At 41.5% G+C, this 27,204-nt stretch overlaps 1 protein-coding gene across 2 annotated transcripts in view; it reads left to right on the forward strand.

Moving 5' to 3' along the window:
* The first annotated feature begins 1,553 nt into the window (after positions 1 to 1,553).
* Positions 1,554 to 27,204, forward strand: part of PCP4 (Purkinje cell protein 4) — a 51,689-nt gene continuing 26,038 nt past the window's right edge. For both annotated transcript variants that reach the window (XM_065676985.1, XM_065676986.1), the window contains exons 1-2: positions 1,554 to 1,676; positions 21,441 to 21,492. Coding sequence is in view for 1 of the 2 variants with exons in the window: in XM_065676986.1 (XP_065533058.1) it covers positions 1,668 to 1,676; positions 21,441 to 21,492 (61 nt within the window). In the remaining variant the exon portion in view is untranslated. The remainder of the gene's footprint in view (positions 1,677 to 21,440; positions 21,493 to 27,204) is intronic.

Here is a 27,204-nt window from a genome sequence, read left to right on the forward strand (position 1 = left end):
GCCCCATCTCTACCTATCTGGGCAGCATCCCTATATTCTTCCCAGGACACATATCCCTGGTTCCACTGCCTGTGGAGCCTCCTTATCCTCAGGTGGAGGACCCCGGCCCAGGCCTTCTGGTGATAAGCGCCGGAAGGAGCATGGCCCAGGCATTCAGGCAGGAGCAGACTGAAAGCTGTGGCGGTGGTGACTGCAATGGGAGAGGTCCATGTGCTCCTCTGTTACTGAGCATCTGCAGGACCCATCCCTGGCAGTGTTCAAGGCCAGGTTTGGATGAGGCTTTGAGCAACCTAGACCAATGGAAGGTGTCCCTGCCCATGGCAGGGGTTGGAACTGGATGATCTTTAAGTTCCATTCCAATCCCAACCACGGTGGTAGGGGAAGGTGGTAGGGGAAGATGAAGCTGCAGTGACTGTGCCTCTGTGACGCAGAGGGGAAAGGCAGTTTCCAGAAAAGCCTCACAAAATTTATTTCACTGTCTCTGCTAAGATTGGCCCTGAATATAGATTTTGTTGAAGAGAAGAGGCTGCTGCAAGGTAGTCTCTGGAAGCGGAAGGGTTTGGCAAGCTTCTTGGGCTCTCCAAAATAATGCGTTAACTTTTTTATTGATTCGAGAAAAATTTGAGGAAGTTAAATGCATTCCCAGACCAAATTGAATCTATATTTCTTCACGGATAACATGAGTCAGAGCATCTGAATTTGTACTGCCCAATATAGTAACCGTGCTCCATCAAAAGAGGGATGCTGGAGTAGAACAGTGCACTTTCCAAAGTTCTGTTTTAATTACTCTCTCAGAAAAATGATCAAAAAGAAAGACTCTTTCCTGTATATCTGTGACAGCAGATGGATGAAGAACAGAAGAGGCAGTGAGACTTGTGTGACAACCTGCTGAGCCCTCAGCAACACCGAGCAGCCCCAGGTGGTAAAGACAGCTGTGGAACTTTGACAATTTAACCTAACGCACTGGAGGGAAGGGATGCCATCCATAGGGACTTGGACACACTTCAGAGATGGGCCAGTGACCCCATGAAGTTCAACAAGGAACTTTGAGCATCCAGGTTTAGTGGGAGGTGTCCCTGCCCATGGCAGGGGGGTTGGAACCAGATGATGTTTAAGGTCCCTTCCAACCCAAACCAGCCTATGATCCTGTGACTCTAAGATTCTATGATCCACACGCATTAAGTCGCGCTTTCAAGCCCCCTCCAGCACACAGTTTGAAGGGTGCCTAAGCTGACAGCCGAGCTCCTGGTCTGTCTGTCCCAGGGACGGCTGCTCTCCCCTCCACCCCCCGAGGGGAGCGCTGTTGGTGCCGGCCTCCCGGGAAAAGCGCCGGTCCCTCTCCTTGTAACCGCTGTGTTCTGAGGTCGAGACGGGTAAAGCGGCGGCGGGGTCCGCGCTGTGCGGGGTAGGGAGCGCCGGGGCCCGGGTACCCGCTGCCGCCCGCAGGGAGCCGCCGCCGCCGCCAGGGGGCGCGGCGCTCTCTCGGATGGGGGAGCCGGGGCGGGGTGGTGGCGAGGGGACGCGTCGCGGGCGCGTCGCTGATTGGCTGGCGCGGGCCAGGCTGGTCGCGGGGCGCCGGTTCTTAACGCTCGGTGCGGGGCGGCGGGAGCGCTTTGCCGGTTGGGCTGTTGCGAGCCGGGCTGCCGCCGCCGCCGCTGCTGCGCGACATGAGCGAGGTGAGCCCCGCGGAGGGACCGGGGGTGCCTGTGGGGAGCGCTCGGCAGTGAGCGTCACCTTCCCTTTGGGAGAGCCCCTCGGGACGCGCTGCCCGGGCTGGGGGCCGGGTGAGCATCTGCTGTGCCTCACACGGGTCCCGGGCTGGGTGGGGAGTCGGAAACGTGTAGCTTCCGTTGAACCCTGCCCTCTGATAAGCATCCCTCCCCAGGTGCGTATGCCCCTTCAGAGCATAAAGCGAGGGGGTGTTTTGCCTTTTGAAGGACCATATGCACCAGTGCAGAATAATTAACCCCCCCTGCCAATTAATAATCTAAAGATGCTTTTAATGCTTTCCTGTGCAGAAGGAAGGATTTAATAAGTTGTGTTAAAGTTATCTGCTAGAGCTCATGGAAAAAAAATGCCCTGTTTGTAGTTAGATGCTGATGTAAACTTTATAAATAGTGTTCTGGGAAGGATTACAATTAAGGAAAAAATGTAAATAGTGCCAGCCATGTAAGGATCACTCATACTCTCATAAAGGAATAAGCTGAGAACTTTCACTTGTGCTCTGTGGGTTGTTTCTTCTTTCTTTCTTTCTTTTTTTTTCCCTGTGGAGAAGTTATGTGGGGCACCGCAGAATTCTTGTGAACAGTGTTGTCATGCATGATGGCTACCTGACAGCACGGTCAATCAGCTGCCAGGCAGGTTCAGCTGGTAGATCTCACAATCTCCAGTGCGTCTCTTCCGTTAGGAATCAGTAGAGATGCCTGTAACTGTGCCTTACCCAGCACCTGTTATTCAGAGGCTACTTTCTCTTATAAAAGGCCTGCTACTTCATTAATGAATGGGTATCCCTTTCTTAGCAGCAAGAGTAAAATTAAGAGCAACACCAAAGAAGCTCTAACTAGCTGTTGTGCTGGTGTTAAGATCAGCTGTATTTTTAGATGGGGTGTAAACTTGGATAAAAAGCAGTGTATGGGGATTTATGAGGACAAGCTTGCATCCTGGCTTGCAGGTCAGGCCAGATGGGGAGAGAAGAGGAAATCATCATTGTGTTTTTTTTTTTGGTGCTTGAGGGGATCAGGCTGTCTAGGTGTAGTGCATCAGGCTGTCCGTGACCTCTCCTTGGCTGCTGCCTGTATTTACATCAACTGGATAGAGTGCATGCATTGTGGGGTTGTTTTTTGCAGTCTCTGCCCCCTTGGCTTCCAGGCTAGCTGAAGTATTGTGTGAGATGAAATACTGCTGTTCTACTTCTTAAGATAGCATTCAGGGAAAAATCTTCTAGTGAGGAGTAGTGAATAGGTGATATAGATATACTTACTATAACTGTGCAGAGCACTTTTTTGTTACAGCCTTGTACTGGGTTGGATTTACTCAGCAAGTACCCCTTAATGGTTTGAATTGGGTTGCTTGCCTTTTGGGTTTTATAAGTCTCAATGAACATCAAGGTCATCCCTAATACCAGCATAGAGGTTCTCTATTTGCAATATGTTTCCCTTTGGCTCAGAGCACTATACCTAGCAAACCCTCGGAGCTGGAAAATGTCTCTTTCTCTGGCATAGCACTAAGCCCTGCATGTATGACACTTAGCACTGCACTTGGTGTCTTCAGTGCTGCTGTCATTCAACTGATGATATCGGAGAGTGTATCTCTCACAGCTCCAATGAAGAAAAGCTTTCTTGCTGTTACTTTGCCTGTCAGCGATGCTCAAAAGACTGTTCTTTTTCCAAAAGGCAGATTAAAGCAAGTGGACCACCCCAAGCCACCTCACTGTAAAAGACTGTCAAAAAAGGAGGAAAAAAAAAAGATTAGCAGAATGCAAGCTCCTTAAATATCTGTTTGTAATATTTGGATGGGTATCTTGGTGTATTTCACATGTAATGCTGTAACTGAAAAATATTTGTTTTCTTTGTTTTATTCTGCTGGAAAATATGAGGGCAGAGTGATTGACAAGAGGCTCAACTACAGCCATTAAAAGATTATCCCAATAGAATGGTGTTGGGAGGGTGAGGAGGTTTTTTGCTGTATGTTAACGCTTGTCAGGATTTGAGTGGAGCTTGAAATGTTGCACAAATCTCTGAAGAGAGCTTTCATGTCCCTCAAGTTATTTGCTGAGACTTTGCATGGATTCTTAGTTTGCTGCTCCAAGCAAAATTAACTTATTTCCTGTTTATGGGCAGTGATTACCAGTCTGGTGATGGAGAAAGCTGAACAGAAGCAGCTGTTATTCTGACTGTAATACTTTTATATTTTGTAGCAGCTAACTTATTTTTTCATCAGGAAGGATAAAGACATTTTCTACAGAAAACCTTTACGCTTCTTCCCCTGCAATATTTGCCTTAGAATGTGTTTAAGATGCCCTGTCTCTGGGCAAAAGTCTGGCCCTGTAACTAGTCACAGGGAGCTTGTGGTATAAGACTTTACCTAATACCACTGTGAAACATGATTAGCGCTTTCTGCAGCTTGGTTTCAGTGCAGGTAGATCTCTTAGCTGTATGGGGATCTTCTCCATAAAGTCACTGTATGCCAAAATGAAATTCTAGGTGTCAAAGTAGCTTTGAAAAATCTGTCCTCAAATAACTAAGGAGCCTTTTCTTTAGGTCTTTAGGTGGTTTTGGTTATTTTAATGAGTCTACAGAGAAGAGCCGCACTGAAAAATATCAGCTACTACCACAGTGAGCACCCATGAGATGCACTCCTTCCGTTGAAGATCTCTGGTCACATAGGGTAAACTGGGAGAAGTAGTGTTGGTTAATGGGCTCACAGACCAATGCCAAATCGCTGCTCACAGTCAGTTTAGCTCTAGACCTGCAACTGGCATAAACTTGATACACCACAGGGAATCCTGTCATCAGTCATTTAAGTATGTGATGTTGCAGATGATGTCGGGTCATGGTGACAGTAGGGCACAAAGGTTCACAGGAAATGTTTTGGCACACAAACATTTTTACAACATTCACTGCCCCTCTTGCCTCCTGTGTTGAATGATTCTGGCTGTCATCAGGAAACAATATGGTGTTGCACCCCTGGTTCAGGGATGAAGCACAGGTGTCAGGAGTTGGACCTTAAAATAGCATTAGCATCGGTTGCCTTGTTGGATGCATTTATTTACTTTTGGTCTTAAGGATCAGAGCGGTACCGCTGGCATAGGGAAGGAGCTGAGCTTTAACAGGTGCCTGATTTTGAGAGAGCCACCGGCCCACGTGCCTGATGCACCTGTGACTTAAGAGCTTGCGTTGGAAGAGCATTACGCAGAGTGAAGTGCTGTGCTGATTGCCAGGGTGCTGATGTGCACCACTTAAGGCAGAGTTTGAGCCAGCAGCTTTGTATATTTGAAGAGCAGCCTAGGTACCAGACGGTAGCAAGAATATTCTATCTTTCATCTAAAATAGGTGTCAAGCAACCAGGCATGTGGAATTTGTAAGACGGGAGAGAGCTGTTAGGGCTTGATTCCATAGTGTGCTTAGGTCTCTTAGCTGGTGACTTAATCTCTGTCTGAATGCAGGGTTTTGGTCAGGCTTTGAATAAAGAACACCAGGTCTTGTTTCCTGGGGCTGCAGCAAGCTTTCCCTTTGCCATATATTGTTTCCGGGCTCTTGGATCCTGCCGCAATTGCTGCGTTGTGTCCACCTTCTGAAGGATCATGAAGCTTGTTCGTTTGCCCTGTAATAGTGGTGCACAGAGCACACGTCATGTGCTCATCCAGTTAGCTCTCCACTGCAGCCTGGAGTACTGAATCTTTGTCCTGGAGCTGAGATCAGCTTCAGTGGGAGATACTTAGCTAGTCAACTTGGTGAAGATGGAAGCTTCACTGGAAAGCTGACATAATATAACAAAGGCGTCTTTCTGAAAATTGAGCTTCACCAGTCCTTGAGGTGTGTGTGCAAGATACCAATCATCAAGGCAGTCTCTGCTGTGGCTGTTCTCGAAACCAGTAGTACCACCTGGCCTTTTCATTTGGGCATGCCCCTAAGCTAGAAGAGTAACCGTGAGTGTCCTCTTCCTTCAAGATTGAGGGAAGAACCTGGAACATGCCTCTATGACTCTGGGCATGTGTGCCCAACGGGAGCCTGTTGGAGAAGGAGAGGCACATGTTAGAGCATGTAACATTAGATATATGTAGAGGCTTCTGTCTGAAACTGTAGCTGCTTTAGGTAGTTAAATAGGAAAACTGGTGCTCTTTCATGAGCTGCTCTCCTGAGTTCAGTTGGAACCATACCACTGGAACTGTATTTCAGGTTTTAGAACCAGATGTATCTAAACACTGAAGGGAGGATTGTACACCGATAATCCTGGTAGCACTAAACCAACTGGTGTTTGCTGGGGAAACACATGCTCTGTTTGCTTGGAGGAGCTCCTGTTCTCCTGTGTCGTGCTTGCAGCTCTGGGGGTGTGTCTGAGTCAGCCAGTCATCTTGAGTGGTGGAGGGGCCCTTCTGGATGCACTTTTCAGGTACTGCTGTGGTCCCCAACTGTTAGTTATTGGCCTCACAGAGGCTGTACCCACAATAAGCTCAAAACTGTACAGATCTAAGAAGTGCAGCAAGAACATGGCAGGGTGGAGGAGGAAATTTTGCAGCTGTTACAGGATGGGGGTGGGACAGCTAAGGCACATGAACATCAATTTTTAATTTTAGCCCACATCTATTTATTAGCTGAGTGGTAAATTGCAGCTCAAAACAGAAGGAGAAAAGGAGAATAATAAGTTTTAAATTGGTCACTTTGCCTACTCCTTTCAACAGTGTGGTTTCAGTGGGATCAAGCATCTTCTAAAACAGCATTTAGAAGTGATGCTGGAAATTGATTTTCATTTGGTGAAACTGGCAGATGTGCCTTTTAGAAGTGCATGGGCTTTCTTGCAATGTTTAGAATGCCAGAAGATTCAAACACCACGACACTTTAATAAAAGATGGTTAGTTTTAATTGTATGCTGCAGATGTCATGCTTCCCTGCAAAAGAGTAACTTAAAGCAAAATATCTGCATTTGTAAAATGGGAAACTTCCATCCTTCCTACTGCTGCACTTGATAATAGGATATCATTTCAGGTTGTAAAAGTGTATTATTTTCTAGTCCTGTTGGTGAGCTTATAAGAGTTATTTTCCAAGAGTTTCTACATTAACTAGGTCATGTTAATGATGAAATTTGGTGTATGGTAGCAATTAACTTCAACAGGAACAGTGGTGGCCTGTAATGGGTCATCAAATGTTGCTGGGTGTTTTTTATTAATTTGACTAAAATATTTGATTTCCTGGCCACTCTTTGCTATTGTCTTCCTTGCTTTTTTTCCTAGGGATGACTTGGGAAATGTCTTGGTGCTCACGTTTTACCTCTTTACTGTAACTTTGCCACAGAAAGTAATAGAGTGCCTAGGGCTGGATGCCGTGTACGTAAATCATGAGACACCTGCTTCTTGGCCAAAGAGGCTTGGGAGAAGGAGGCTGCATGCATCAGAGGAAAGCTATGCTTTTCTTTATCCTGTCAGTTGCAGGAGCCTTAAATTCACTGAGCTGTGTAATGCTTTCTTCTCTGCAAGGCAGAGGATCTTCTGATGAAGATGAATAACATACATTCTAACTCTTAAGAGGTGTTCTGTTTCATTTTCTTTGGTTGTTTGGACATTTGGTTTCTAAATAAAGAAATCCCATGGTAGATAGGTAGAAACTAGATTTAACAATAACTAAAAAGTCCTTTTCCCCCTTCTTCCTCTACTTTTAATCAAGAAAAGTAAGTTTTAATTTCTGTTATGGAAGGAGATGGAAGAGACGGACTATATAGGCTACCTTTCTGTTAATAGGAAAATAAATGACAATCTTGACAGAATAAGCTTGGAGCAGGCAAATTGCAGAAGAGTTGCAGTTGTGAAACTTATGAGTAATGACAGGATTTGAGGTCACAATTTAACTCCACTCTCCATGTCTGCTCTGATACCAGACTAGCCTGCTTACAGGGAAACTGGGAAAGTGTCACATACGCCAGATCTTTGCTGTTCTCTCATCTGATCAATTTATACAAAGGGGGATATAGCCCTATTTTATGCACTAACATGGAATCTGGAAGAAGCACAAGTTTAGTCAGAGAAGAAATTGTCTGCCTACATGCCTTGAATATTAGTTACAGCTGAACTGCCTTTTCTGTTAAAGGGAAAAGTATCATTTTACAGCCAGTGAATGTTCTTACATTACACAGTGAGTACTGTGACAGTAGACAGACTGATGGTAGAGATCTCTTATTAAGGCTGGAAGTAAGAAACAAAAGGGAAGGGTGGGAGGGAGAACCCCCTGCAACTATGAAAGGTTGTGCCCTTCTGTCTGATTTTGGAGACTTCAAGGATACTTGGACAGAGATGAAAAGCTAGTGAGAAGGGTGGCACCAGATACGAGGGCTTCAGATATACTAGTGTGTGAAGAGACAGAGAACTAGCTGTTACACTGTATGCGAGTGTATATTTATTGTGTTTAACATGGAGTCTTAGTGTCGAAATGCCTGACAAAATGGTGGCTGCATGGTCACTAGCCATATTTGCAGTTCCTTTGATGGCAGGTTTCATTCTAGCTGTGCTCTGGAGCCAGCTGTGGGATAGTGCTAGCAGGACTAGAAAGTAGTTAGTAGGTCTAGTTGAACCAGACGGTAGGACTGGAGAAACCTGAATCAAATGTTCAGGTTATAACTGTTTCAACTCGGAAGGTCATGTTGAATCACAGCACAATGCACATCTCCTAAAAATGAAGGAGAAGAGGGGAGACCTGTAAGGATCCTTGTTAGCTGTACAGACTGGTCAAGATGAGTTTGTAGAGACTTTAAGTGCACCTTTTCTGGGAATGATGGAGCATTGTTTAGAAATGTCCAAGCTAGCACTGGCTAGGGCTATCCCTGGAAATAGGACAGTGTTATGCTAAAGCTTGTTAAGCTTGACAGGAGTTAGCAGGCTCTTCTGGAGTGAGTCACCGAGACATCTGGAGCAGTCCTGTCAAGTCATCGTCTCCTATAGAAACTACTAGGAATTGCACATGAGAAGCAGTTTTTCCACAGAAAGAGCCTCAGTTTTGTAGGGGGTGGAGGAGAACTTTCAAGGAAACTAAGGACCTACTCAGCTTCAAAATCACTGGGCAGAGTGCTGGAAAGCAGACAGTACCCATTGCTAATGCCTAGGTGACTTGCATCTCCATGAGTCCTCTGTGACCTGAAAAATAAGCCTTGCTATCCAGCTGATATCACTAGTCTGGGTGCCTGGCTGTCCATTTGCCTTGGTGATGCTTTGTTCTTTACGAATCTGACACTAGAGGGATAGGAAGATATTGAAATTGTAGTTGGCAGCACTCTGACTAGAGAAGATACATTTCAAGGGAAAGGGTATCAAGATCATGAAAACTCCTAAGTCAGTGCAAGAGTGTAAGCAAGCAGATGAGGCAGAAATTAATATATCTGAGGACATCTTTGATTTTTTGAGGGTTTTGGTGATGCTTGACCTTTTCCTAGTAACACTCATGATAAGAAGGAAGATCAGTGATTTGTGAGAATGCTTTTATAGGCACCACCGCACTTTCACACAAAAGGTTTGGCTTTAATGAATTGGTATTTCTGTTCCAGATTTGGTCAACTGATCCATCCCAGGCGGGTGCCACTATGCACACACTAGTGTATCTTTGTTCCTCTGCTGAAGAGCTGTGTGTGATTCAGCAAAGCCCTCAGAAAGTGGTAGGGTGAGGTTAGGTTTGATCAGGGGAAAGAGTGCTCCCTTCTACTAGGGCACGAGAGAGTTGAGCTTTTCAAGTACCAGGTGGACTTCCCTGTAAAAGAGACCAAACAATGTGAGTACAAACTTCATCAGGTAGGTCCAATGTAATCTGGTGATGGAGAGAAGCCTGCCTGAGATGAACGGGAGTGTAATGCCCAGCTAAATGCGAAAACACATTTGAAAACGCTAAAGTCCAAGGTTGGACTTTAAGGTTGGACAAGGTCGGGTGGGGCAGTAAGGGAGAGGTACAGAGGCAGAAAAATAATTCTCGTGAAAAATCACAAGTTTGTCTTTGATTTGAATTTTAGGACTTTTCATTCTTGAGCTTGAATGTTTCCAGTGATGGGATTCTTGCTGTCTCTTTCTCTTGTAAAAAATATGCTGCTTTCAAATTCCCAGGGTTAAACTATTTTTTGTTTTAAAATACCGAGTACTCTGGATGCTGACTCTCAAGCATATAATTTTTACACTAATTTAGATACTCTGAAGAGTGACTTCTATATGAAATTAAGAGATAGTATGTGGTGTTCAAGAAAGAAATCTGAATGATGTTCAACTCTGGTTCCTTGAATTCCAAACGCGTACAATGTGAAGTAAAGCAAGAGGGGAATACAAACTGCTACAAATTAGAAGTGTTAACTTGATAGGGAAGGAGGAGGAAGAGCATACTAAGTAATAGGGGATGCCTAGACAGGCAGCCTTCTGCAGATAACATGGTTGAAAAAGAAGACATGCGACTTCTTAACTGCCTCATATGTACCCCTGCTCCACTGTGATCTGATGGATATACATTCACCACTGGAAAAGAGAGCAAACACATTGTTGGCCTGACACACTTTAAAATGCTTGTGCCAGCAACACATATGTGCTGCAATTTAAGCAGGACAGCCAAATGCCTAAGGCAGGCCAGCTTCATGCCAATTTTAATTTGCCAGTCACACTTGGCTAGCTATCACTTCTTTCCTTCAGCATATTTTGCAAGCTACTGGACAGAACTAACACCCAAGCCAAGCTGAAAGAACCTCTGAAGTTAGATTACAGGAGATCCTCTATTTCACAGGGCTCTTATAGAGCAGTACTTTGCTTGGACTAACAGCTTGGTGCATTTCTATCCTGGAGTTGGACTAATGTGATGGATCTTCAGGTAAACAGTGGTAGCAAAAGATTTAGCATTAATTTTGTAAAGAACAAAAAAACCCCACCACAAAACAAACAAAAAAACCCACACAAAAACCCACACAAAAGCCCCCCAAAATCCCCAAACCACAGAAAAAAACAAACAAACGAATATAAAAAGCCGACAAAAACCCCCAAACAACCAAGTTGCAGATTATCTGAATTCCAGCAATATTTTGTGGTCATGCCATGTAAGTCTTTAATAGATGTTTTTGTCTAGCTGCAATGTGTCAGGCAGTACTCAGCTGGATCTAAGTGGCTCTGCTTTCTGCATGGAACTTCTAAAGAATCTATTTTCTCTCTAGTTACAGGATGGGTATGTTAGAGTATTAACAAAATGAATGCATGACTTTTCTGGAGGAGCACATTATACTTTTCTTAAATGGCATTGCATGATGGCTTGCCCTGTTCATGTGAATAAGTTACATATGTGAGGCACATAAAGCAGAATGGAGCCTGATACATAATAGACAGAAGAACTGACTGATGACTACTTGGAGTGGAGAAACTTGCAAGCTTTCACTGAATTCAAATTGAAAAACAGATCTGTGGAGGGAAAGTGTTTGAAACAACGGAGGGGAGCTCTTGCTGAATCTGCTTGACCACATTTCCCTGGACTTGTTCTACAGCTAGGGCACTGCAGGAACTGTAGAGCGTTTAGTCTTAGGCCAGGTAACCTTGTGGGTCTGTCCCAGGGCCGAGGACCCTGGGAGATACAGACAGCTGCTCAGTGCAGACTGCTTTCTTATCTTCTATGCCACTATTAACAGTGAAAACTGATAGTGGCATTGATTTTGACTGGCATCTACAAGGTCCTGGGAGCTTCTGACTTGCAGAAATCTCTGTGTTTTGGGGGCTAGCTCTTTGACAGAGCTAGTGACCTGGCTTTTCTTCTGCTTGCTGTGTGTGAGTGTATTTGATTGCTGTCCCTCATTTGTGGTAATCAAGGTGACCTTGTGCATCACCCTGTCCATCTTCCTTTTTAGTATGGCATGGTTGTTTCTGATTGCTTGGCTGCTGTTTGCACTCCTAGTGCCAGGTCAGCTTTGCACTGAACTGCATCACACTTCAAAGAAAGCAGCTCCCCTAAAGTCTCAGGGGGTGATTTCTGATAGAGGTTTGAACTATACAGCGCAAATCCTCTGTCAAGCAAGGCCCCATTTCGAGGCAGCTTCAGCAGCGGATTCAGGGTTTTCCTTGCATGAATCTCCTTATGGCACAGAGCCAGGGATAACAGGTTTGAGTCATCCCTCTGTGCAGTCCCTGGGCAGGATGTGTTGCCAAAGCTGCAGCATGCAGTCAGTCCAGTGATTCCCCTGCTACTGGAATAGCCCTAAAGAACCTGTCATAACGACAGATGACTGGGGGGCTGCCCAGTGTTGCTCTCTGTGACCAGACTGTCTGCCCAGGGGTCTGAGTCATAGAATAGCTGATGCATAAACATCCTTGCCACTCAGTCTTTCTCTTGTCTTGAAAATCAGATGCTTTGCCCTAGGGTGAAGGCAGAAAGTTTCTTTGCATAGCAACTTGAAACTGCTATAATTAATACCTTTTAGAAACCTAGCTGTCCAGTGCAGCTTAACAGACTGCAATAACATCTGTTATCTGCTGAAGTATGTAGGGAAATAAGAAGAAAATGAGAACAATTTTTTTAAATTGTATAACTGGAAATAAACAAAAACACCAATGAAAAGAGTGGCAGAATTTTTGCAATCTGGGAAGAAGCAGTCTGTTTTAATAATGACAGCAAATATGATCAGATATGCAGCAATTTGTCAGTGCAGACTTTTGCCATTAATAACCCAAGCTGTCCCTTGAAGACAGCCTCTAACTCAATTACAGCTGGGTTTATAGCTCAGCAAATTAAATTACCCTAAACTTCAGAAGGGTTTGGAAGAATGAAATAAAATTTTTGTTACAAAAACACTATCTGTAATCTGCCACATTCTGTCTAGGCAAGGATCCTGACCTCCTGATTGGCTGAGGGAACTCTTCCTATCAGGGGATGTTAATATTGAAGAATACCCAAGATACTGTCTGAATTCAGATGCTTTTCCCAGATCCCCAGGGTTCTGATTTGCTCCTAATAGAATCCCTGGCAGCATTCAAGGCCAGGCTGGACAGAGCCTTGAATGATGTGGTCTAGTGTGTGGCCCCCCTGCCCATGGCAGGGGGGTTGGAACTAGATGATCTTAAGGTCCTTTCCACCCCTAACTATTCTATGATTCTATGATTAACTGTCTTTATTGCCTTTACAAGTGGCCATGGCTTATAATCCACCCCTAACTATTCTATGATTCTATGATTAACTGCCTTTATTGCCTTTACAAGTGGCCATGGCTTATAATTTAGGCGGCATGGATGTACCTGTGTTGCTTCACATTTTGCTCTCTTGCAGAGTAAATATTGCTTAAAGGCAATCACACAACACCAAGAGTTACCTCATGGTAGGAAGCACTGACTTGCTCTGATTTTTCAGTTCCCATAACAAAATTGCAGGGCATCCTCTCCATGGTAGTCTGTTGATTGTTCCTTTGTCCTGGTATGACTGTGGATCAGAGACATCAAATGTGTTACTGATATGATCAACAGAAACAATTAAACTACGTATCTCTTTTTAGCTGGATCATTTCAATGTTTTCAACACAGCTCTGTTGAAGGGTTATTTTTAACTTGAATAATTTTAGTGCTCGTATTTTTTGCATGACCTTGCGAACAATTGTATCCAAACAAATGAGGCCTTGGGGATGGAAAGGTGTGGCTGGATTGGGCTAGGCTGGGAAGTAGGAGTTCTTAGGGCTGATTTCCTGCCTAAAAATGCCCTTTCTGAAATGATAGTGCCAAGTCTGATGCTACCAATAGATAAGAAATAATAGGAGAAAAAAGGAAGAGACCAGCTTAACCTCAGTCATTTTTCATTTATGAAATCTAGCTTAATCAATTTTTATGTAATTGAATTATTCCTTTTGGGTTACCTTGATAATTCCTTTTATCAATTTTCAGTGTAATTAAGATATGGGCTATATCGCTCATCTCCAAAGGAGAGCTGAGGTAATTTTTTGGCAAGTGGTGTGAGAAGGCTTATTCTGTAGTTCATCTTACCCTCTTTGCCCTTTGCTATGCAAAACCTAACATGCAGTTTAAAGAAATTTGAGCACCATACTGAGGTTCCAACTCTGCTCATAAGAGTGATTCTGCTGAATTGAAGACAGCTACTTGTCCACATATGAGTTACCCAGTAAATAAGCCTTGCAGGATCAAATCCTCCATTTCCTGTGGAAAGAGGGATTACTTCTCATGGCTGGCATGGTAATTAACAGGATTTGGGAAATACATTCTTGCAGCTGCTTTCAAAATTAACTTCAAAGATTCCATTAATCCCTGCCTTGAAAAAAAAAAAGTAATTACAATGTCTTTGGAGAAATATCTGCTTAATAATGTTTTAATTCAAAATATGCTAATAACCTAAATATTAAGCAAGCTACTGTTTGTGCTAATTACGTTGATTACGTTTGGTGCTGGTGTAAATATTCTGTTTAGAACATTATATTGGATCTGAGCACAAAATCAGCAGGTTCTCACTGTTGAATTTATAAATTACAGCCCATCATTGGTGAAAGTGGGACACTGGGAAAGCTCTTCTCTGTACTATTAGAATATATAAAAACAGCACTGTAAGTGGGTTCTTGCATCTCAGGTAGTGATTCTCTGCCCATTTGCATTAGGTGCCTCCTGATTTAACTTTAAAGTGTGCTGGGTGCTGAAGCTTGCTCTGTGTACACTCAGAAGTGCCTATTGTGAGGACTTTCCTCAAGCCAAAAGCTCTGTCTGGATGAAAGTGAGCAAATTGCACCTCCTGAGTTGAAGCAAATACCCTATTTCTGTGATCAATCCTCTTAAGGCATTCTGCCCATGGGGTGTAGTATGCATTGTTTTTATAGACACATAAATGCGTTTTACATGGACAATGACCACATTGCAAACAAAATAACCTAGAAGCAGGGACTGCAGTGCTGTCTGTCTTTCAACTACTCTGAGAAGCCCCAGCTACAATGTTACTCCTTCCATTTCCATTGCTTTTTCTGTGCCTGGTTGTCCAGTGGATCAACAGGAGGGCCATGGCCTTCTACCAGCATGCCTTCCTCTACTGTCTTATGGGAGTTCTGAGTTCACCCTGTGTAAACAATATCTAAACCTTCATGCCCTCCTTCCTGGGGAAGTGCAGCAACCAGTACATAAGCAGTCAACCTCGTAAACAGTCTGCTTTTCACACAGTCTGCAACGTGTATGGACAGCTATACGTTGAATATAGTGCTTTCCTTCTGTGTGAAAGTAATGTTTGAGATTTAATTTGCACCATGTAATTTGCACAGTGTAAATGACTGTCAAAGATGCAAGGATATGAATGCTGAGGTTCAGCTTCTATCCTTTATAGAAACATGAAAGGATGTTGTAAAGATACTGGATCTTGCCCATACCATTGCAACAGCAAGAGCCAGACACTGATCCACAGTGTCTAGAAGCAAAATCTTCCGTAGTTGTTCACAGCCTTGATAATTTCTGATAAATATTATGTGGTTTCTAGGACGATAGTGTGTATGTGTGTACATACTTAATATGCCTTCAGCAACTACAAAAGCCATAGAAAAACAGTGTTGGTCACTGCCAACTTTTAGCCACTTCAGTCTGAATCCTATCATTTCATCTCAGTCCACCTGCGGAGTTTTAATTTATTAAAATAGCTATAGCAGAGCCATAATGAAATTAAGTAGAATCGAGAGCTAATGAAGTAGAACACTGATTGACCCATGAAGATAATTATAGACATTGTCAAAATGCCAGAGATTGTTTCATTTTGACAGCCAGTATTGGAAGGTGGATCCTGGCACTCTTGCTCTGGCAATATTATGCTGCCTGGCAATGCAGGATAGGCAGAAAACTGCCTGTATAAAGGAGCATGCAGAGAAGGTGCTACATAGATGAGAGTAGAGGCCGTATTCTAAAAAAAAGTGAGATTCTAGGGTGAGAGCAGCCGGGGAAAAGTGGTGTTCTCCAGAAAGCTACTTCTACCAGAAATGTAAGCTTAGCCGTAACCAGGAGTGTACTCGTTTGTACTGAAATATATGTTGATAAATGTATCTGGATGTCACAGAAGTTGGTATGGGATTTGCCATCTGGCTGTATTGCAGACCAGTTCTAAGACAACTTATAATAGGAGGGAATGAGTGAAACAGCAGAACCTGTGTGTGGCTCTTCAGCAGTACACTTTTTTCTTTCAGCTGTTCGTCTTCATGCTTTTTGCTGTATAATACCAAAAAACATAGTGGTGCTAAAACTGAGGCCAGGTATCCCTGCAGCATCAGTAAACAGAAGTCTTTCTGTCATAGCAGCGTACCTTCTCCTGCTCTTTATCTTAAACATTATAATATATTTTATATGTCCTATTACCAGGTTATCTACTGTGTTGTGGTTAAGAGTAATGTTTTCTGTACTTAACTATGTGAAATGACGAATGCTGTTGTTTCAAGTCAATACATAACATTGGCAAGAGGTTGTCAAACATAAAGAAACAGAAATCTCTAGTAAAGAAGAGTTTAACCTAGTTGGTCAAGTTGAAATCATGAGTTCTACAGAGACTATCCATTCATTCCAAGTCACACAGCTGCCTGGTTCTTGCTCCTACTGATAGTTTGGATCTTCATTTACTTTCTGACATACAGCTTTTGTTCTTTGCTAGACTGTGAAAGAAAGGCAATTGCAAAATTCCCATTGATTTCAGTTTGCTCACGATATCACCTCATTGCATAACTAATGTCAAGTGGCATGTACGCATAAGGTACTGGGCTACTGGCAGTAGCTGATGGTTTCTTCAGTACCCACTGCTTGTCTATAAAGTGTTATATAAATCTTGAGGCTTTTTCATGGCTTGCTTCATTTTTTTTTTTTTTTTGTGGTTTGTTTGAACAGAAAGTTTACACCTAGTGTCTAAAAAAAAAAAAAAAAAGGCATGGAAAAATCTGGGTTCTTAGAACCAATAAATTTGATTATAATATGCCTGGACAGGAGGTATACAGGAAAGGAGGCTGTGTGAAGTATATAGTCCTGCATTTCATAGAATCATAGAATAGTTAAGGTTGGAAAGGACCTTATGATCATCTAGTTCCAACCCCCCTGCCATGGGCAGGAACACTTCACACTAAACCATCTCACCCAAGGCTCTGTCCAACCTGGCCTTCAACATCGCCAGGGACGGAGCATTCACAACTTCCCTGGGCAATCGATTCCAGTGCCTCACCACCCTTACAGTAAAGAACTTCTTCCTTATATCCAATCTAAACTTCCCCTGTTTAACTCTGAACCCATTACCCCTTGTCCTGTCACTACAGTCCCTGATGAAAAGTCCCTCCCCAGCATCGCTATAGCAGCCTCCTTTCAGATACTGAAAGGCTGCTATGAGGTCTCCACGCAGCCTTCTCTTCTCCAGGCTGAACAGCCCCAACTTCCTCAGCCTATCTTCATACGGGAGGTGCTCCAGTCCCCTGATCATCCTCATGGCCCTCCTCTGGACTTGTTCCAACAGTTCCATGTCCTTTTTCTGTTGAGGACACCAGAACTGCACACAATACTCCAGGTGAGGTCTCACAAGAGCAGAGCAGAGATCACCTCCTTCGACCTGCTGGTCATGCTCCTTTTAATGCAGCCCAGGATACAGAGCTCCTGTAAGTCTCAGGACTCCTTTAAGTCTGTCCTCTTTCATAAGTCTTCTGTGTTTTTAATCTTTAGCTTACAGGAAGTGTGCATGCTAATGTAATTCCTCAAAATTCCACTATAGATAAACTAAATATGCAATGAGTATTGAAGCAGTAATGGTTATATGCTAAGTATGCTTTTGGATACACCTATGCCTGTAGTCCAATGAACCTCATTGTAATAAGTAAAGGCTGGCCTGCAAGAAGTTTTTCTTATGTTGTTCCTGGATATAGTCAACCTTAATTGTCCTTATTTGAGGAACTCTGCAAGAAGAATTTAGTGCTAAAAAGCAGCAGAAATTGCTGGTTTGCCTGCTGTTGACTAGGAAGCTTTCCTTACATGGAAAATATGGAAAGTCCTTAAGCAGGTATTTACAATGGCATTTTTATCTGCAGAGAGCTTACAAGTTTCTAAAATGTAGTTCTTGGTACATTTTTCATTTTAAGGCTAAAGCAGCTAAACTCTTAAAGCAAAAGACTATGAAAAAATAAGGTGCTTATGAAACAGTTTAGTTTGAGTCAATTCACATCTCTTATGGAGAAAATTTTGTATAGAGAGCAGATGGTGGTGCAGAATAAAGGTTTGTTTGGCACACAGCTGGCTGACCCACAGCCATTTTTGTGCTGCATAGTACCAATGTATATTTCCTTTTGTCAAAGCCTAGGGATGGACCTAGTAGCAAAACAAGGCTTAAGAAAAGCTTAGGATATGTACAGACTTCACTGCTGTTCCTCTTGTCAGTGAGTACAGAACATCCTAATAACGTTTCAAATGTGTCAGTTAAATTATTTTTTCATCCTGAGTCAAGTCTACACTGACTGTCTGCTGTTCACTTCACGAAAACTTTCACTGTTTCTATGCTTTTAATTCTGCTCTTGGATATTCTTTCTTTCTTTGATGTAGAAACAATATGCTTTTGAAAATCTGCAGCTGCTGCTTTACTGAGATACAGCCCCGCTGTACATTGTTAGCCCTGCACTGAGATGAAGCAGCAGAATAATGTTATTACTGTAAGGGCCTGTTTGTCAAAGAACTTTCTGGCAGTTTCATGTCCCTCATCTTGGGCTTTCTGTGGCTCACTGGAAGAACAAAACAACCCCTGTGCCCCTGAAAATTCTGTAATCACCATGTAGCTACAATCCTGAACACTGAGGTGCTAATTGGAAGCATAACTGAAAAGGTCAGGCTATTTCAAGACAAGAATATAAGATTAAAGGCAAAAATCAGGCTTGGGGGTGAAGGAGGGGCTAGAAGAGTCGCTAGAAAAGCTGGTGCAGTGCTTTAACATTCTTCTTGAAAAGTCCTCTGAGCTACAAAGTCACTTTTGACCTTAGTTTTTATACCTAGGGGACTAACTTGTTATAGTTTTCATACCATGTTAACTAGCTGCTGTGTATAGCACTGAGAATTTAACAGAAAAAATAAACCTCTTTTCTTACTGGGATTTTGGGCATATAGCAGTAGCCCTTTTTCCTTCCTCTTCTGACAAATTGGGAGCAATGGATTTTTGGAGATGTTTTCAATGATGTGCCTTTGGTGTTCTGTAAAACCACAGAGTATAAAAAAATTAATATAGCCCCAAGCAGTCATAAACTGTTTGCTTTTATGCAACATAGCAACAAAGCTGTTTATCCTGTTTTATTGTATAATCATTATGGTTTTGCACTCATGCTCATTTTGGCTCTGGTGTTTGTTCCTTGATGTCTAGTGGAAGGTTTATTCAATGGTGCTTTCATAGTGCTTGCCTTACAAAACACTAGGGAATTTTAGAAGCAATCTTTTGAATAAGGGAAGCTAGCTGCAAGTTACAGGAACCAGAGTTAGACTGCTTTCATATTTTAAACTATTGTCAATAACTTGGAGACTTTACCAGGTTTTTGGAGGGCTGTCCACCTCTGCTTGAAAATGCTCCTAGTAAATCCTCCTCATGTTTAGACCTCTTGTTCTCTCAATGTTAGAAAGCTAACATTTTTTTTGCAGTCTGTGGTAGCGTCTTGAAAGTTGGCGAAAGAAGCAAGAGGTTCCAGCTTCTAATAATACCGGTGTCTTTAAAAAATAGCTTTAAAATGTAGCTCCACTGAATACGCTGAAATAAAAGACTAAATCCTTTGCAGGTGGATGATCGCATTGTACATGGCGTTTTCATAAGCTTCAGTATGTTATTAATGAGAAACTGATCGTCACTTTCAAATCTACAGCACACACTTGGAAAGACAGCAGAGTGTTTATAGATCAGAATATGTATATAGCTGAAGGAAAGGCTATCAGAAGCTTGTTTGGCAGATTTTCAGGATTTAGTCTGTGTATGCCACTGATCAAATGAATGGCTGTAGAATACTTAGTCTGATTTCAGACTTAAAGAAAGAAAATTTGACCTTATGAATAGAAAAACCTTCATTGATCAAAGCCAAGTTTTCTATTAGCTTTCTTTGATAACTTTCTCCTCTCCCTGAGGGGAGATCATGAGACAAGAAATAAATGTGTGGATTCATATTCCAGCTCTTCATCAATAGTAGACCAAACCTGACAGGTATAGCCTAGGGAGGAAAGAGAAGCTTTCATAAAGGCTAAGTAGCACAGCCTGAAAGACTCAAGAAATAAGATGACTTGAAAAGCACTTAAAAATAAACAGAGAAGGAAAAAGCAATATAGTTACTATTTTTATAGACGAGAAAATTCCAGTATTTTGGGGCTTTTTGGGGAAGCCCCAGTAAATTAACCCTAAAATCTATTTTCAAATGTGGATTGAAATTTAAATACAGAAATATTAACTAAATTTTATTGATTTCTGGCTGTTGGAAAGTTATGCTTTTGTAAAAGTTGTTCATCCCTTTAGAATCCCTATCTTTGTTATCGACCAAGTTTTCTCTTCTGTCATAAGTCTGAGGTTTCAGGGAGAAACAAAATATATTTCCATTGTATGGGGGGATTGCAGTTGTAGTTATAGACTCAGAGCTGTTTTCTCCAGGGATGCTCTGTCTCATTGCACAAAGTGAGAGATGAGGCAGAGCTGGTAGAGAGAGATGCACTGAAGCTTGCCACAGAGAAGATGAAAAACCCACCACTGGCATGTGGATGCACTATAGACCATACGTGGCTCTTTTGTATTCTCCTGAGAGGTTTGAAGAGCTTTCTCTTCCCCTCTGATTTCTATAATAAGAGCTAAGAATACACATGAAGGTTTCGTACTTACATCATTATTGGCTCCATACACAAAGTGCCCTGAAAATACCACTGCTGTGAGAGATGATGGACAGAAATCCCAGCAGTAGAGAAGATTTCAACTGTGGTTTGCAGTGCTACTGTAGCTTTTAAGTTTCCTGATGTATGAGGATGTGCTGCTGCTGGCTGAATGCAGCTGGGTTTATTCACTGCATTTAATAATCCTAGTTTTTTCACATGTACAACCCTAGATGATTTATTCTTTAGTCTTTCAGTAATACATACCTATATGATTTTTTTTTTTTTTTGCGTAAGAAATGTGGTTTGCCGTACTTAAAGTACCTTGCTTCCAACAGTGAGGTGACTTCTCTGGAGGATGCAGCATGGTTTGTATAAAGTGATGATTCCTAAGGTAGAAAGTTACCTAGTAGCTGAACTACATTTATACAACCCTAATGCTGTGAATAGTTACTTGGACTGCACTGGAGTAGCCATATGTTACTTACAGTGACTTAAATCAGTTTTTCATGGAAAATCATGAGGCTATTCCTTGGACAGAGTGAACTGAAATGGCAAAGTTCTACCTCCACTTTTGGCTAAAATGAAAAGATGAGTCATCTGGCCAGAGTCAGGTCAGGAGAATCATGGAAATAGAGGCATAGCAGGGACCTGAAGAGATGTCCTGCTGTAGCACATACTTTCACAGTGCTGGAAACCTGGTTAAGCACATCCCATCATTGGCATGTGATAATTATATACAGTTGCAGGCATGGTTATACAACTCTAAGTATTACTAAGCATTTCTATTCTGACTGGTAGTGTTTCAAAGCAACATTGCATGACTGTCCAAGGTATTGAAGAGAAATCAGGCTGTAACTGCTCATAACTCCAAGGGGAAAAATGCACATTCAAGTTTGTTCTAATCACTTGTTTGCTTTTTTTTTTCCCCCTACAACAGAGACAAGGAACCGGAGCTACAAATGGAAAAGAGAAGACATCTGCTGAGAATGGTGAGGGTAGACTGTATTTCTTGATGGTGACTATTAAGTTAAATTGGCAAAAATTAGTCTTTAATGTAACAATAGACATTAGGTAGCAATGGCCTTGGGTTTTTTTTTTTTTTTGTCTTTTGAATGTGTTTGAAAAACTAGAAGGGCTTCAGTGGGATTATTTTCTTTATATTTGTATGTTCAAATCATCTACTAAAGCAGAGGCCAGATTCTAAGCGTGTACTGTAGTAAACCAAAGGACTCCGCAGAAGTCAGTGCACATACGAATGAGGCTAGAACAAGATAATGTTAGGAACAAAGAACACCAAAATACTAGGTTAAGTATTATTAACAGTTGCTATAATGAATGTGAAAGGTGAACAAAAGTAAACTAATTACAATTAATTACTGAAAAGCAGGAAGAATGTAAGCCTCTTCTCTGAAACCCAAGGGTTTTCCAAGAGGGGAGATTTGAGCAGTTATTTTGGCCTTTACACGTTGGTCTGAACGGAATTTTGGGGCTCTTTGAGGCAACTTATCTTAAAACATTAAGAAGCTTCTTTATGCCTAGTTTTTCCTAATATGGAGAGGTGACTTTCCCATAAGGGCTGTTTGCATAACGCTACAGTAAATGAAATCTGTAGATGTTGTTCCCAGTATGATAAAACACAAATTAGAGTGGGAAAAAAAGAAATAAATATTTTGGCTTGTTATAGTGTCTTGAATTAGTGGGAACAAATGTACCCTGACAGCAAAGTCATTTGCGTTCTCAAGTTAACAGGAAAGGAAAGCAAGCAAAATTATGTCAGCCATTTGGGTAGCAGGGGAAGCATGTTTTTCTCTTTGCTGTTTGAGCACATTATGAACTGAGCTCATTTGCCTTGAATTTCTTCCCAAATAAAATTGTCCTGTTGTCAAGTTTAGCTTAGATTTACTGATCCTGCAGCATTCTTAAATTTTTTTTTTATTTTTTTATTTTCTTAATGGGAATTTTGAGTGAGAAAGGGATGCATCATTAATTCAGAAATATATACGATTCTAGTTGTAGCATAGTTTTAGGTATCATATGAACAGGCAGATGTGCAGTTAATCTTGGACAACTAGATGCCAATTATTTTTAGTAATGAAATTATAACAACAAACCTGTCACCTATGTATAATAGAGGAGCAGTAGGGGAGATGGAATAGTGTCCTCTGATCTCCCCAGTCCCTATGCTTGCATGAAAATAGAGCAGAATCAGAACTTTGAACCAGAGATTGAATTCTAGATCAAAGAAGCAGAAATGTATAGTCTTTTATTTCCTTATTAGCTTTGTGCAGTTAGAACTCAAGCAGGAGTGATTTATTCCTCTGAAAACTGGGGTGTTCTGTAAACCGACATACACAATATAAGTCCTGTTACATGGTTGGTTTTTTGGTTTTGTTTTTTTTTTGGCTAGAGGTCTGCAACATGTCCATGCCTTAAATTTTCCTTGTGGCTTTCCTGTCCTATCAGCTGCCTCATTAGGTATTTGTTTCCCTGTCAAAAGAAACTTTCCTTCCTGTTAAAATGGGGAGAGGAGGAAGAAATGACAACCCTTTTCATCTTTAAAAAAAAAAAAATCATGCTGTGAAAACATTTGCAGAGGCAAGGCAATCTGGTCATTGTCCTTGCTCTTGATTAAAAGATGAAGAAAAAATACTGAAAAACAGCTGAGCATCTTTGCTGTTAAGACTAATTTCAGAGTGTTTTTAATTCACACAGTGGAGATGCTGCTATGGGTCAAGTTCTGGTGTTTTGGGTTTTTTTTTTCTTTCTTTGGATAGAAAATGAATTTTGAGCCTGTCTCTAGGCTAGTTCAAAACAGGAGAAAATAGAACTAACCGTAGCAGTCGGCATTCTCCCTCTTTGAAGACATGCACGGTGTTGCTGTCACTGCAAAGCATTTGGGGAACTTCAGTCTCTGAAGATTCCTTTTATAGTAGTGATAGTTTTGGTAGACACTTATGAATGCATGTTCTTGTTTGACCTTCATTAGATAGTAGCATGATGTCCTTAGTTGCATTTAGTTCCTACTGCCACAGCTGTGGTTTCTCTTAGCTGGCTTTCCTTGTAGTGGAGGATTTTATCACACACAAAATTCAGGCTCGGTCCCAATGCCTACTGCCTTGTTCTAGCACCCTTGCTTTTTGGCTCAGGGGGATGAGCTGTGGAAAAGAATGAGCTTCAGAAAAGCCAGTAGTGTGGAGCAGCGATGTGCTGCAGTGTAGGAGTTTGTGATCATAGGAGAAGAAAATCTCATACACAAGCTGTACTGGTTGTCATGTTGATGAATGGACTGTTGTACCTACATGGAACTTCATTCATCAACAGTTGTCTTTCCTCAGCTGCCTTCTTGAATAGATTTCCAGACTGCTAGGTGGTAAGGTGTAGGGGACAAAGCTGCCTCTTCTCTTTCAGAGCACTGGTCATTAACAGACAGGATTGCTCTCCACTATGTTTTGTACAATATATACCACTGTATCTTCTTGGGGTTTTATGCAGCAGCAGGCCTGGTAGTTCTTGAAGCTGTATCAGTATTATAAATACTGTATGCCAACAAAAATATTATTGGGACTAAATTACATAAGCTAGTTTTCCTGGGTGAAAGGACTAGTTTTAAAGAAACACAATCCTAATAATTAGCAGTAATACTGTGCATACAGAAACACCTATCTAAAAACAAGTTGTATGTAGGAGCCATGTAACTGTAGCTGCCATGACCTCATTGGGTCTTGGAGAACCTCAGTCTACCTGAAAGCTGAGCCATGTTTATTTGTGTATGCGATAACAAACTTAACTTGTAAACTCTATTATATAATACTGTTCTCTGCTGTAGAAAATCCAAAGGGAAGACAGAAGAACTATCCCCATGCACATCCTCCTATATGTATCTGACTTGGTCTAATAGAGTCAGTGGGATAAGAAGCTGTAATTTCCTTTTTACTTACTTTTTTTTAATCAAGTCTATTGTGCTTGCAAGTGCATCCTAAATGAAAACAGGATGTTCCTACCTTACTGTTCTTATTACCTTGGCAATGTCACAAGGTTCCTTTGTAGGTTAACACTTGTCACTTCTCATTTTGTTTCACATTACCCTGTGTTGTTTTCTTTTTCTATGTAATTTGCAAGCTGGTATCATACAATCTACTCTTTATAGACTAGCACAACTGGCAGGGAAATAATTGCACGAGAACCAATTATTTCTATCTTCAAATTTAGAATCGCTCTTTTCCTATTAATAGATCTCTCCCTTTCTTCTGAAAGTACGTAAGGCATGTGATTATTAATTGATATTTGTTAATAATTTTCTTGTAATAGCAGATTTATCTTTTAGCAATATGAATATTTATAATACCAAAATACATGCTTTCATGTGATGAATTTTTTAACTTCCTGGGTATGAGTGAAATGAAAATGAATAGGTTTGCATGAATTTACATATCATGGTGGATTAGGCATACACAGTCACAGCAAGATGGCCAGTTGTACTGGAGGTGAAACAATTTTCAGTTTCTACTTATTCGTAAGCATTTGTCTTGTCAGTGGTTTCTGCTTTGGGGTGATCTAAAAACAATAAGTAAATGCTCTGCATTTTCTTCTCTCTGTACAGTATGCCATGGGATGCCTCTACATAAGGATAAAAATAGTAGAGTTAAATTCTTATCCTTACACCTAAAATGGAGTAACCTAAAGTCACTTAAATCAGAATGCTTTTTGAAAGCACCGACTGTAATGGTAAAGAACTGTAAAACAATCATGCATGGTAGAATAGAGATACCTCTCTAGTAAGCTTTCCCAGTAGAGGGATATGCATCTTGCAGTGTTATCAACAGTTCATTTACCCATCTCATCTACTCAAGGAATTTGTGAAATTCTGCACTCTGTGCACACTGCACTCAGGAATAAAGAATCTTGCTTGGTCTGACAGTGAATGATCATCTTAATAGTTATTTGTGTAGAGTGCTTAGCTTAATAGAGCTTTAATTCCTGGCAAGAGGCCAGGATCATTATTGTAAGATGGTCTAATATAAATATCTGTTTAAGAACTTGAAATGAATTTTCCACTAATATTCTCCAAGACTAGGTAAAAATATACTGGGTTTGGGAGCAGCCCAACAAATAAACTTGTGGAAAAAAATTTTGGAAAGGGAGGGAACACATGAGGCCAACTTGTATAAATACTCAAAAGATCTCATGGAACATGATTTGCTGTATCTGCCCAGGTCTAGAGGTCATTTTCCTTAGTTACAGGAAAGGGCAGTGACTGAGCTATAGCAATGCAATGCCTCGTGTTTTGTCTTTTGCCACATAAGCAATGTTTTGTGGTAAAGATAAAATAGGTCTTGCAAACAACTGCTGAATCAATATAAAACCAACAACAACAACAAAAAAAATCCCAAACACAGACAGCCACCCCCAAAGCAAACACAAAACCCACCCTTTCAGACTGCTTCTCTCTGATACTGGATCCATACTGCACTAATCAGAAGTTAGAATGGGGAGTACTATGGGAAACTACTCAACACTGAGTTTTCCTGGGTAGTAGATTGTGTTGGGAGGAAATTTACTTGTCCTCTTGTTTCTTTTCATTGTGGTGTTTGCTAAAATTCTCATGTTCCTTGAAAGTGGTATTTCACAGAACACAGTCTCCAAGTCAGTAATGCAGTGTGTCTCTCCTCTTCTTCCAGTCTATATCCAGTGCCAAATTGTGTCCTATCTCAAACAATGACTCTAGTACTAGTGGGGATTTAAGAGTAAGATGAGAATTTTTGCTTTATCTCATTCCCTATCTCTTAAAATAGGAAGTCTGTCTCAGCAATGTTCCTAGATGTAACCATCAAATAACACTTTCACAAAGCCAAAGTACAAAAGTGTTTGAACCTACAGCATAGTTACCTAAGTTGTATTTGCTCATATATAGATCGCTCAGGTGTAAAAGAAAGAAGGTGTAAAAAAATCCTTTGTGAGCTCAACACCATGATCTGTAATTGAATGTTTCAGATGAGAGACAGGGGAAAAATTCTAAGTAAAGAGTTCTAGACAAACACCATCTTAAGGCATAGCTCTACATGGCAAAAACAGTACAGGCAGCCTTATCTGCTGAGTTTTGTTTCAGGCACTTTCTTGGGGACAACCACACATAAACGCATAACCAACACAAGTATATCTCAGGTTCTCTCCTGGCCTGTATCCCTTCCTTGGCCCAGGCTGGCCTGTTTGTCAGGGTGTCTGTTCATATCTTCAGGCTGCAAGCATGTCTCAGCAAAAGACAGATCTAGCCTTTAATAATAAGGCTCTCCGATTGTTCACAGATGTTCCTTAGAGACGATACTGAAAGGAAGAGAGGGGAGTTATACATGAACTTCATTTCTTCTCCCAGGTGAATTTCCATTTCTTGGGGCCAGAGGATAAGTTCTCTCCAGAGGAATAATGTATGCTTATTTATTTAGGGCAGTGATGACAATGAAGGATTGCTCCAAAAAACTTTGTATTAACAGCTTTTGATGTTTATCCAGCAACAAAAACTTCTAAAGCAATAATTTTTGCATGTTTGGGATAGACACCTTCTGCACTGAAACTTCACCTTCCCCCACGTGTCTGTACGCATGCAGTAGCAATCTGGTTTCGTGGAGAAGATCCTCTGGTAGAGTTTAAAGTAATGAATATACCTAATCTAAATTGAAGTCATAGTTGTAAGAGAGCAGATGCTG

This window comes from Lathamus discolor, chromosome 4 (assembly GCF_037157495.1).
Source record: "Lathamus discolor isolate bLatDis1 chromosome 4, bLatDis1.hap1, whole genome shotgun sequence".
Taxonomy (NCBI): Eukaryota; Metazoa; Chordata; class Aves; order Psittaciformes; family Psittacidae; genus Lathamus; species Lathamus discolor.